The 13,359-nt window shown below is 48.8% G+C and overlaps 1 protein-coding gene across 9 annotated transcripts in view; it reads right to left on the bottom strand.

Moving 5' to 3' along the window:
- Window positions 1–6,532, bottom strand: part of REEP1 (receptor accessory protein 1) — a 110,619-nt gene extending 104,087 nt beyond the window's left edge. For 6 of the 9 annotated variants that reach the window (XR_009544254.1, XM_060170142.1, XM_060170144.1 and 3 more), the window contains exon 1: window positions 6,384–6,532. Coding sequence is in view for 7 of the 9 variants with exons in the window: in XM_060170142.1 (XP_060026125.1) it covers window positions 6,384–6,415 (32 nt within the window). In the remaining 2 variants the exon portion in view is untranslated. The remainder of the gene's footprint in view (window positions 1–6,383) is intronic. The other 3 variants (XM_060170146.1, XM_060170148.1, XM_060170147.1) reach the window with 2 other exon arrangements.
- Window positions 6,533–13,359: the final 6,827 nt, after the last annotated feature.

Here is a 13,359-nt window from a genome sequence, read left to right as displayed (position 1 = left end):
TACTCAAGGCCTTCATTCTAGGGGCAGATCAAGGCCTTAAACGAGGAGCTGCAGGAACCGGGGCCTGAGTCACCAGAATCAAGCCAGCTCCTGGCTCTCTGTGCCTGTATCTCATCTCTGTTTACCTCTGCTTTGTCATACTTCGCCCCTTTGGCCACCATGCCTTCTCCATGTGCCAGGCAGCCACCAGTAGCCCCACCTTCACATTTTTCCAGCTCTGGGTCCCATAGGCAAGGCTCTCCTCTCCCAGCTTCAAATCAAGACACCCTGGGGAAGGATCTAGGGGTTCCGTTTGGGCCACAGACCCACCTCTGGACCAATCTCTGTGCCCAAGGAAATGTGTCGCTAGGCCTGAGTCCCCGCCCACCTCCATGGTTGAGTGGAGGGTGATAGGGTGGGGTATGTGACCAGAGGGGAATGGGAAATGCATTTGGAAGCCCAGAGTACCATCCACAGATCCCTAAAGGAGGTGGAAAGGATGTGAATGCACAAGTACATGAGAGCAGCCAAGGTAGAATGTAACTGAGCTGCGATGGGTGAAGGGCAAAGGAAAAAGGGAAAATGTGGCATATGTGTGATCACACTAAGAGGAAAGGAGCAGACTGGAGAGCCACTGGCTGGACAGCTCCCTGTGCTGGCGTCAAGGAGGTGCCTATGGCCTAGAACTGCCAGGTGACTGACAAAGCCTGGTGGGGGCAGGGTGTCAGGAGGGGATGTGAACTCAGGTAAAGGATGCGCCTCCTGTCTACTAATTTAGGGAAGCTTCTTAAAACTCTGACAGTGGGACAGACCTTCTGTGATCAGGAACAGGCCGAGTTTGGGAGAGCAAATGCTTTAAACTTTTAATTTTTTTTTTTTTTTTGGCCACACCATGCGGTATGTGGGATCTTAGTTCCCCGACCAGGGATTGAACCAGCGCCCCCTGCAGCGGAAGCACGGAGTCTTAAACACTGGACCACCAAATAAGTCCTGGGGGAGCAAATACTGAGCCAACATGTGTGTCCCCGTTACCGTCATCCCTGCACGAATAATTCAGGGGTCTCCTTCCCCACTGAGCCCAACTCAGCTTCATACCCCATCTCAAGACAGGTCCCAGGCAGCCTCCCATCAATTAAAAGAGATAAAACCTACTAGCCATCCCGGTCTAGGTGCACATGCCATGCTTGAGGGCCTATAATACCAGATTAACTGTCAAGATTCCTTCAGACACCCCTCCTGCGTGCCAGATACTTGGTCCTTTATATTTACTTTTTCTCTAAAATCAAAGGAAAGGCCCTGGGTGTGACTAAAACAACCCGGGGGAAAACAGTGTGCTTCTATGTGAAGATGGATGAGATCTGAGAGTTCAGAACAAACCCGTACGTATGTAACTATCCATCTTCCAATCCGTCAGGGCCTTCCCAAGGCCCTGAAGTGAGAGGAAAATATTCTCATGGCCCAAATGCAAACCCCCTCCTGTAGGTTCTCGGAAAAATTCCCACAGACACCAAGAATCCTGGTAACCGGTTGGGCATGTGCACAGCTCATTGTTGGCAATAAAACTGCAAAGGTAACATATAGCCTGACTACCGCAGGGCCAAGTCTACCCCATCCCCAAGCCTCTTGAAATCCCTTGGAAAATACACACACACACACACACACACACACACACACACACATACACACACACGACACACATACACAACACAAAATGGCAGCCTCACTAGGTGGCTACTGAGGGTCTGACCCGCCTTCTCTCATTCTTCTCAGGGCTCTTCCGCCCCCCCACCACCCCCGGACACTACAAAGAGGATAGCTCGCTTTAGAAGGAAGGGGAAAACTGAGCCATTAATAACCAGGTGAGACCCTCACTTGTCAGCTACCCTTGAAATAAGACACAGCAGGAGGAAGTGCACAAAAGCTACTTCCCAGCAGGCAGCCAGGATTAATAAACAAAGACCAGGGCAGAAGAACAGCAGCGAAATCTAGGTTGATGTTTTTCACTTCCTTGAGGATAGGGCCCCGGTTTATAAATAAACACAGTGCATGTAGGCCGGCTGGGGGACTTGAGGGAAAGGAAGGGGCCCAGAGGAGCACTGGCTCTTGGAATTATTAAGACCTCCAAGATGATGCTGGCCAATAGTATTGTATCATAGACCGGGAGCAGGGCCCCAGCGCAGGTGCCAGTTGCCCTGAGGATTCTGCAGGCGGGTCAGACCAGCACTTGGACTAGAACCTAACGTCTTTCCTCTCACAATTCAACTGAAACAGTCACCCAGCTCCTACCCTTTACCACACCCAGTGCCAGGAAAGAAATCATCAACTAACCTGAACCCTCCATTAACAGGATCATTTTTCTGCATTCCCCTTTTGAAAGCAGGCCCCAAAGAAAGGTAAGTTTATGTTTAAGAGTGTATGTTTTTTTCTTTTTTTTCCATCTGTGTTGCAACAGTTGAGGAACATCTTGAGGACAGCCCACATTCCTTCCAGGCTTCTCTACATGTCCATCCCTGACCCAGGGCACAGAGACTTCATGCTCGAGACAGTCCTAGGACTTAGCTAGATCTTCAGCTATCAACTCAAGACTGTTTTAAACATCAGACTCTACTTTCCAAAAGCTAACATTTTTTAAAGATGTGCAGTGTGGAAAGATGACATTTTTCGGCAAAGCTATTGGTTACTTATGAATTAGGACTCTCTTTTTCCCCATGCAGTGAGTTGGAGTTTGGGTCTACTAACCCAGTAAGTGGTGGGACGCTCTGGATCCATTTAGCCAACATCTTGGGCCTCAGCCAAAATTCTGTCCAGAGACAATGAGGCAAAACCTGCTCCTTGGAATAAATGCTTCAAGATAGTGCATTCTCCCAAGAAGACACAGAGCGACCTCTGTATGCCCGCTCCAGTGCACAGTTTGAAATGCTTCCACACCTAGGCCTTGAGTTGTTTGGAAAGAAAACAAAGTATTTTAAAGGAGGTGAGCAGACCAGTCCTAAATGAGCTCCCATGTTCCATGCAGATATCAGCCAGGTTTCAACAAGGCCAGCCTCGCCACTGCACTAATATTTCTTCCTTAATTCTTCCTAAGCTAAGCCAAGGGAGTTAGGAGGAAGACAGCTGGCAAGAGAGCAGCGTCTCAAATTGGTTCCCATTCCAACAACTTTGCCCAGTGGGCACAAGCCTGTCCCGATGCCCACTAACCTCTGTCCCCAGGGGATGACAATGACCAGCTCCCCTGCTTATCCTAAGGTCTCTGATCTCACTCAACACAACCAACCTTTACTGAGTGCACCTGAAGTGCCAGGTGCTTCAAAAAAGAGCCTTGGGAGGGGGCGAGAGGTGGGAGGGGGCAAAAAACGACCACCATTGCCCTAAAAACGCTCACAGCCCATGGCAACACAGTCACCATCACAGCTGGCTGTCCCCAGACACCATCAGCTTGTCTTGACGCCTCTGGTTGGAAGGAAGACGCTCCCCCCACATCCTCAGAGCACAGTGACAGGTCTTCCTTAAATGTTCTTTGATGGGACAGAGGCTTATGAAACCATGAAAAGATTGCTTATAGGAAAAGGGACCTGTGGACAAAATCACAGGATGCCATAGTAGAGGTCTCAAAAGCTTGAAAGAGATCAGTTTAGGTCAAGGACAGGCAGAGGTGGAAAGGGCACTGACCCCCAAATCCAGAGCCTGTGTTCTTCACCAGCTCACCTCGTGTCCTTGGGCAAAGCACACTCCTCTACAGTTTTACAGATGAGGGGAGGACTGGCTCAGTGGTTTTTATTAGCAGTAAAACCCGTGTAGTTTCCAAATTATATTTTATATATAAAAGAACCCCAGTATATAAAACAAAGAAAAGGAATCAGGGCTGGGAAACCCAGAGCCTGCCCACTCAGGCTGAGTGGCCTTCAGGGAAGCCAGTTGGAAAACTGCAGGAATAATGTCTGAAAGCCCCTTCCAGAGTTCTTACAACCTCTCTCGGAGGACGGGAGGGAACACTCATTGACTGAATGTCCTCTGTGGTACTTGGCAATTTAGAAATCACGTATCATCGAAATCTTTGCAACAGTAAAGTGAGATTAACTAGGGCTTGCGAACTAGGATCTCCTGTGATCTGAGCTGTGAACTGGGATCTGTTGGCAAGAGGCAGAACTGGGATTTGAATCAAGGGTTTTCTGACTCCAAACATGGCATTTCTACTCTTTGCTAAGAGGTTTGTGGAAATTTGGGCTGAGTCGATAATTTCCTTGCATGGTAAATATAAACACATGTGCATATATGCCTAGGGAAACACAGCTTGACGAATATACTTCTCAAATTTTTCATCAGCTATCTCTGTATGGGAACAGTGCAGATGATTTTCCATCTATGGACCTACATTTTCTAATTTTCCTATAGTGAACGGGTATGAGTTACGCAAAACAGGTGCTGCTTATTAAAATGGTTTTAACAACTCACAACTGACACATCCATGTTGGGTTTCTATACAGAATTAGGGGCTGAAGGGATAGGTCCTATCTCTGACCTTTTGGAGTTGACAGTGGGAATAACAACCCCAAATCTCACAAATTCTCCCTTGGAGCACAGGGTCCTGGGCTGACCTGAGGGGCAGTTCTCACGGTCATTTAAATTCTCTGAAATGCAATTCTTCACTTCTGGGGAGTGTGGTTGTTTTAGAAAGTAACTGCTAGTCCCTGAGACCCCACCCAAACATATGTTTCTCCCCTTCACCCCTCTTAGTTGTCTAGTATACAGGGGGTGGGTGCTAATAAAATTAAAGACAGTCACATGGACCCCAGACCAGAAACCCTGGCTGCTCAGCATTCCAGCCCCAGCCCAGGAGGACCTATAGGGAGTGAGTCCTCCAGCCTGGCCAACTCAACTCTCTGGCCCACCCTGAGGCCACCCCCACCCCCACCCCCCAGAAGCCACCTGCAAATCTGACAATCACGGCACTACTTCAGGAGAAAAAAAATACCACCCGGAAGGCAAGACAGGCCTTGATCAGGCATGAGGCGGGGCCAGCCGTGCCAGCCACTTCCCTGGGTTATTCATGCCACCTCTGCCCGCAGGAATCTTCCAAACATTTAACATGCTTCCTCTAGGTACAGCACAAATCCCCAGCAGGTGGCAACAGCTGTGGAGAGGCCAGCAAGGAATGAATGACTTGGGGGCCGAGAGGGACATACACTGGCCTTGGGAAGAAAGCTCATAATGGTGGCCAGGAGACAATGCTGAGAATGGTTTCAGAAGGCTACCCTGACCGGCTTCTTTGAAAATCAGGCAAGAAGGGTAGGAGATGGGAGGTGTTCCCAAACGTGGGGAGTGATGGCGCACAATCAACCAGAGTCGGGAGCCCCTCTTCCTCAGACAAAGAAAAAGCCGGAATGGTACCACCGGCTCCCACACCCCAGAACAATTTCACCCCGGCTCCCCAAGCAGGTGGCAAATCTGTCCTGACTCAGGCAAGGATGGTTAGGAAAGGAGGGGGACTGGAATAGATGGCCATGTCTACCTCCAAAGGAGAACAAATCCACGAGGGAAGGAGCTCTTCAAAGGTCCACTCGGCTCTGGGGCTTGACAGAGCAAAACGCCCCCGCGCCCACCCGCAATGGCTTCACACAAGGCCTCACCCCAGATGACTCTGCGCTCTCCCGCAAGGCCTGGCAGGTGTCATCGCCACCGTCAGTGTGGCCGTCTGTCACTTGGAAATTTCCCGTGAATTCCCGGAGATGCCCGTCTCTATCTCTCCTTCAAACGCCCCGCCCAAGGAATCAGACAAGGGGACGCGGGGCGGCTACCCCAAGATTCGGGTCTGTCCTCCTCCGTCCTACTTGCCTAGGCCGCTGTCCATTTGAGAACCCTAAAAAGGAGGAGTATTTTTCAACCCCCTTAGGAGCCCTGCCTCCAGCTCTCCGCCCTTCTCCGCGCCGATCCCTCCAGGCAGCGCCCCAGGCTCTTCTGGGCTCTGTCATTTTCACCTGACAAAAGCGTGGCGGCGGGGCGCGGCAACGGGCGACCCCAGGCCAACATTTCTTCCCAAGGAGAGGGACACGTGTCCCCGCGGCGCACTCACTCGGGGTCTCGGCCAAGCCCACCAAGCGGGGGAACAAAGCGGCCGGGCGCGGCTCGACGCGGACCCCAGCGAAGCCCCGTGCGCCCCCAGCCCTCGCGGCCCCGCCCGCCGGGCCTCCGCGCCCGGGCCGGGCCCCGCAGGGCAGCAGCCGCGTTCTGTGCCGCCCGCTCGCCCGCGACCTCGGCACCTACTGTACCTGCTAAATTTAGCGGCCGCCGGGTATTAATAGCCGGAACGACCGGGGCGGGCGCTGCAGGGGCACGCGCAGCCCGGGGGCCGGGGGCCGGAGAAGGAGGGGAAGGAAGGAAGGGACGCGGGGAAGAAGGCCACTTACACCACCAGCCTGGAGATGATCCACGCCACCATGGCGGGGGGCGGGCGGGCGGGCGCGGCCCGGCGGCGCGGCGCGTCTCGGATGCTGGCGGCTGCGGCGCTCCGGGCACGTCTGTTCGCGCACGGCCGCCGCCGCCAGACTGAACGCGCCCGCCGCCCTGCCCGGCGCTGCCGCGTCGGCGCAGCCGCGGCACGTTCCGGCGGCGGCGGCTGCCCCAGCCCCCCGGGGCACGGCGGGCCCGCGGCGATTGGGCGGCGAGCCGTTCGGGCACCAGCGGGGCCCGCCCCGCCCCGCTTGCCCCGGGCCCCAGGCTGAATTCGGGAGGTTCCTCTGCGCGCCCCGGTGCCCCCGCCGCTCACAGGGGACCCTGAGGTGGTCCAGTTGGCAAGGCAGAGACCCGGGGGCCGCCCCACCATCTGTGCTCCACTGGGGAAACTGAGGCCTGGATCTTGGGAATCTGTCTCCACCTGTTCTGATTCAGATACAGTCATCCCTCGCTCTGATACGGATACTGCGATAGCCTAATAAGGGACTTCACTGTATCCAGATATGACCCCTCCAGTTGTCCCCCACAAGGCATTATCTGCATAAGAAACAAATCTGGGCCTGTGTCTCCCCTAGTTAAAATTCTAAAGAGTCCCTACAAGATCTTGTCCCTGCCTGCAAACTCATTGCCCCCACCATGCCCCAGATACCCCTCTAGCCCTTTTCACTTCAGGAATTTTGGACCTGGAGAAGCGCTGTTCCCTCTCCCCCGTTCATTCACTCCATGCCTCAGATAAAGTTTATTGCCTAAGGAAAGCCCTTCCTAGATGGCTGCTCAGCATTTCTGTATCAAAGTGACTCAGGGGTACGATCTGGCTGGGAGGAAGCTAGAAGCTGGAATTGCCTAGTGCCGGTGCCCTGCGGAGCCATTTTAGAGCCTTAAGCAAAAGGGAAAATGTGCATCGTATGCCCGTTTTTAATGTGTTTTCTAAAATATCGCATCGAATGTGATTTATCTTGATTGCTGCATTTTGTGGCACTCCCTTACATTTTGCCACCGAGGAGAGTGCCTCACTCTCCACACCCTAATCCTGGCCCTTATTATATAAGTGCTGCCTGGTACATTGTTTCCTTGTGCTCTTGAAAAACTTTTGTCCATTGCCCCTGGCCTTGGTTGCTGCCTTCCTCACCACCTCCATGGTGCCCTCTCAGAGCACTCTCCTCCTTTGCTGATGCTGTGTCATGTATAATTCAGTGTCAGATGCGAGAGGCACAGGAAGGAGCTAGCTCGAAGCCTTCTTTAAAGGAACCCTGCCCAAGACAGCTTCCTAGCACAGGCAAGGAGACCTCAGACCTTGGCGGAAAGAGGCTGGAAATGTACCTTCAGAGGTAGTAGAGAGAGAGTGGGTGTGATACAGGCTGAAGAAAGACCTTGCCCACAATAAAGGGACAGCAGACAGAACATCCTCTGTGATAAGGGGTCTCCGAAGAACCCATAAAATACGTAATACAGTTGTTGTTGTTGTTGTTGTTGTTAATGCTGTTTTGACCCAGTTTTGAGGCCCATCAGGGACCGGTCAGTTCCCCTTCTCAGGCGGCCAAATAAGTCCACACCCCACCACCTGCTTTATCAGGCTCTCACACAGGCCACCATACGCCTGGCTTATCACCCCAGGGCCGGGTACCAGATGGCCGGGGACAGCTCCTACGCCCTTGAGCCCACTGAAATTATTCAAATTAGCCAATCCTGAACCTGTTTATCCTGCCTTGCTTTTTCCTTCCCGCAGAAACCACAATTTCCCTCTGTCTGCCTGCCTGGTAAGCCACCCCAGTGTTTACAGTGAGTGGCCCTACATGGCATGCTGTGTTCTGTCCAGGGAACCGTGAGCAAAACAAAACTGTAAAAGCTTCTGCCTCCTCTCTCCCGATCCAGCCTCACCATACCTTCCCCAAGGTAATATGGTGCAAACAGTACCCGACAAGAAAAAGCTTGGAATACCTACTAGGCAGATCAGGACAGTACTGATCAAACAGGACCTTCTTCCATCCCCTCCCCCCAGCCCCAGGTCAGAAAATGCTGTCAGTGATGCTAGGTGGGGGGGAATTGGGGGAGGGGGAAACTGTGGTTCAAAGAAAGCCTTTGGGTGGGAAATTAGAGGAGAAACTCGTCATGTGCTAGTTCTGTGCTGGAGATGCCCCCATTCCTATTAATGAAATTCTTGGGTTTGTCTATTGCACACAACTGGACATTTTCATGAATGAAATGAGACCGTTCATGGGATTAAAATATCTGGAAGTCTTTCTGTTATCTGAAGAGGACCAGAAAACTAGTGGGACCAACCAGATTTCACTCAAGGGTTATGGAAAGAACATGTTCAACAGTGCGAAGCATTGACGGGCACAGAAAGGGAAAGAACAGAGAGAAGAAAGCTGCTTTTCTATTTCATTCTATGTCTTTCAGGGTAGCTGTTACACATATTACATCTCTCCATCACAGACCCCTTCTAGTTTGTCCTTGACCCTGGAAAACATCAGGCCAGGGAATGGATACAGCCTTCTAGACAATGCGACTCCTAAAGCCGTATCAGCTGGTTCACTTTAAGTTATTTTTCACGTGAACTGCTGTTCACGCGGGTGCTTACGATCCGTTTCCACCCTGTAACCTTCCCCTTTCTTCTGGGAAGATCTCTCCATTTTGCATTGGGGAATGGTTCTACCCATACTCCAATCTCTTTTTTTTTTGTTTGTTTAACTGAAGTATAGTTGATTTATAACGTTGTGTTAATTTTCCAATTTTGGGGTTTTTTTTTGCGGTACGCGGGCCTCTCACTGTTGTGGCCTCTCCCGTTGCGGAGCACAGGGTCCGGACGCGCAGGCTCAGTGGCCATGGCTCACGGGCCCAGCCGCTCCGCGGCATGTGGGATCATCCCGGACCGGGGCACGAACCCGCGTCCCCTGCATCAGCAGGCGGACTCTCAACCACTGCGCCACCAGGGAAGCCCAATTTTCCAATATTTTAAGTGTCATTTTCTCACAGGTCCTTACTACCTCGATTGGCCATGGGTGAGCACTGGACATAAGCTAGACCGAAGTTCTCCCCTAGGATTTCCAAAGTTGAAAATAGGAAAAAGACACTTCCACTTTCAACCATTTATACGAAATTCCAGTCAAGACAAAACCTTTTGCTCTACAAATTCTAGCTGCTTGTACCTGAACTATCAATAGTAACAGAAAATACGTCAGTGTTGCCCAGATGCCAGGAATGGGGGAAGGGAATTGACTGCAAAAGGGCAAGAGGGAACTTTTGGATGATGAAAAAATTCTATATCCTGATTGTGATGGTAATTACCAACCATATACATTTGTCAAAACTCACCAAATTTTACACTTGAAATTGGCGAATTTTATTTTATGTAATTATATCTCAGTAAAGCTAATCTTTAAAATTAGAAAAAAAAAGTTTATAATGTGCTATGTGAGGCTCAGTAGTTCTAGGAAGCCATGTTTTTTATTAGTCTTTTTCTTATTGATTGATTTAAAATTTTATATATTAAGAAAATGTCTTTCAATCCACATTAAAAATGTTTTTGTTTTTTTTTTTCCAGTTTGTCGTTTTTTTCCTTCAGACATTGTTCATGGTTTTTTTTCTTTTCAAAGTGTTTGGGGCTTCCCTGGTGGCTCAGTGGTTAAGAATCCGCCTGCCAATGCAGGGGACATGGGTTCAAGCCCTGGTCCAGGAAGATCCCACATGCCGCGGAGCAACTAAGCCCGTGCACCACAAATACTGAGCCTGTGCTCTAGAGCCACAACTACTGAAGCCACGTGCCACAACTACTGAAGCCCATGCATCTAGAGCATGAGCTCTGCAACAAGAGAAGCGACCACAATGAGAAGCCCGCGCACCGCAACGAAGAGTAGCCCCTGCTCGACACAACTAAAGAAAGCCCGTGTGCAGCAACGAAGACCTAATGCAGCCAAAAATAAATTTTAAAAAAATTTTGTAATTTAAAAATATTTTTAATTAAAAAGATCTCCCCAAGCTTTCTGCTGTTGTGGTTTCAATTTTAATTTCACACCTTTTATCTTGCAGTCTATCTGGAATTTATTTTAGTGTATGAGTTAGCTGATTGTCCTGACACTATTCATTGAATAATCCACGATTTTCTCCCTTACTTCGAAAGACCATCTCTATGATATACTCTAATTGTTATTATATCAGGGTCTATTTCGGGACTCTGTTCTGTTCTGCCCATTCATTCATGAGTTACTACCAAACAATTTTAATTAATGTAGCTTTTTATAATATATTTTACTATTTGGTAGGGGTAGTCCCTCCACTTATTTCCTGAATTTTTCTTGTTATTCTTGCCATTTAAACTTTCATAAGACTTTAGAGCCGTACTATTCATTTCAAGAACTTCTGGTTGTTATTTTTAATTGTTATGAGGTAAGATTTGTCAATTAATTTAGTGAGAATTTTTTTCATTACAATATCTAGCCTTCCTGTTTGAAAGCAAGACATCCTAGACACTTCCAATGCTTCATCTGGAAATGAACAAAAATATAAAGTGATCTGATTCATGGCTTGAGGAAAAACTCATTGTATTAGACATTTTGGACCATATAAATAATTTTTTTTACTGTATACAATTTTTTGCCTTAAAGATTGATATTGATATGAAAACTCAACATAAGGTACAGATAAACCAGAAGTGGTTTACCATGAAAAAAAAACAAAAAAAACCTTGAGTTTTACGGCCTCTAATTTTTTCCCTTTTCAGATGCTAGGCAGGACCCTAGCAATATAGTCACATGATTACATGTGCAAAAGTAAAATATTTTAATTAAGATCTGTTGGAGTGGCTAATTTTCCCACTCCATCTCTCAATCATGCTTCTCCTTGTACTGAGTATTATCCAAGTGGTCAAAAGCATTTTGGGAGCTGGCTAAAGTGAAATTGAATTGGGAATACGTTTTGTTAGGGTTTGAAGATATAGATTTATGGACTTGCAGTCATTTCCATGTCTAGCTTAAGCTATGGCTACTCTCCACTGGAGGGACGGCTTCCAAGAATCCTCCTATTGCCCTCTGTGCCGACACACCCAGCTTCAGACACAAGGGTACAGGGCTAAAGATTGGTATGATCATGGTATGAATGTGTCCTACAGCCTTGCCCCTGGAAATGTTTGGATAGTGACAGAGAAATAGGTTTGAAATGTACAGAGCCAAAAATCTAGTCTGTGACTATTCTTCCAATCATTGGCTGTATAAAATTGTAAGTGGAGGATTCAGTTCTCATCAGTGCCAAGACCAGGAGGCAGAGAGAGCTAGGGGCCTGGGAAGTAAATTTATAGGAACAGATCAGCTAAGGCAGAAAGCAGGTCCCTGGCCTCTCTTCAAGCAGTGTTGGGCACCTGCAGCTCCTGCACCTGCTAGGTCAGAGGGTATGGTCTGCCGGCTTAAAGGTTCAGGTTGAGAGGCCATGAACACAGGAAAATGCAGGGAGTCAGGTATTAGCTCAGTACTTTACTGTTTCATAGCGGAAGTGACGCCACATGACTTCCAAGGCCAGGTCATAAAAGACCATGTAGTTTCTGCCTTATCTGCTACTCATTCTTGGAGGATTGAGCCACCAGGCTCATAAAAGAAACGTGACTACGCTGAGGCCGTATGTAGGTGTTTTAGTTGACAGTCTCAGCTGAGCCCAGCCTTCAAGTCATCCCAGCCCAGGCACCAGATAGGTGAACACAGGAGCCTTCAGATGTCTCTAGCCCCTAGTCATTAGAGTCACCCCCAGCCATTGGAGTCTTCCCAGCTGAGTTTCCATATATATTGGAGCAGAGACAAGCTATCCCACCGTGTCCAGTCCAAATTCCTGACCCACAGGATACATAAGTGTAATAAAATTGTTGCTGTTTTTTGCCACTAGTTTGCGGTAGTTTGTTACATGACAATAGACAGATAACCAGAATGCCAAGTGAAGCTCCAGGTGTAGTAGCAAAGTTGGGATTTGAACTCATCTTTCTGATTCTCCAGACCGTGAACTTTCTACTTCACCAGTGGTTCCTGGGAACCAGTGCCCGGCAATGATAGCATTTTCAGTGAGAAAAATCAAGGTAATATAGTGCATTTCTCATAAAGCTAACATATGCCATTTAAAAGACCATCTCTTATTCTGAGATTGTCTTTTATACCTTTGGGGTTCTTAATATGTCCTTTCTTTTATGACATAATGGTGATAGCAATTAGTGGTTGTTATTTTACTAATATCCTTCCTGGCAAAGTAAAAAGCTACCAAACAAATATCATTCCCTTCAGTTACTTTTTTTTTTTTTTTTAAGCTTTACTGGTATTTGAAATTAAGAAGTCCAGGGGCCATTGCTCTGTCCTATCCCCTGAGTATCATGGATTCAGAGGTAGATACACTGGAAACTTGACATTGTTGTAGGGTTTCATGTTTTCTTTGGTTGTTCCCTCTTCCCTTATAGAACTAGCACATATGTTGGTTTATAATTTATACCCCACCTATTTCCAAAAAGGATTCAAGGCAGCAAGACAGTTTTTCCCCTGGCATACCCCCAGATTCTTATAATGGTTACTGAGTCAGATGGGGCCCTTCCCCGGGTGCCGACAGGATTCAAACAGCAGAAGTGGGTGGATGAGGGATGATCTTGTGCTATCTATTGCAGACAGAGCTGCCACATTGCTATGTGGCAGAGCTCAGCAGGGAAAGGCAGAGATTGAGACCAGGACCCCTTGGCCCTCTTCCTGGCCCAGCCCCCAACCGTGGGCTGGCAGCGGCAGCTTCTTCTGTTTCCTGACTTGCGGTTCTTCAGACGTCCATCTTTAGGCTGTAAAACTTTGACTTAGGCAACACCTCTTCCCTTCAGGTGACTGTCTGCTGTTGCCAGCCCTCTTTATAAATGGTCACCTGTCGTGGGACCCAAAAACTTTTGGGGAGGCTAGTGAAGCAGAGGAATTAAAAGTCTGA

The sequence above is a fragment of the Lagenorhynchus albirostris genome, chromosome 13 (genome assembly GCF_949774975.1).
Source record: "Lagenorhynchus albirostris chromosome 13, mLagAlb1.1, whole genome shotgun sequence".
In the NCBI taxonomy this organism is placed as follows: Eukaryota; Metazoa; Chordata; class Mammalia; order Artiodactyla; family Delphinidae; genus Lagenorhynchus; species Lagenorhynchus albirostris.
The sequence above is the reverse complement of the archived record's forward strand: the minus strand, read 5'-3'. Positions and strand labels throughout refer to the sequence as shown.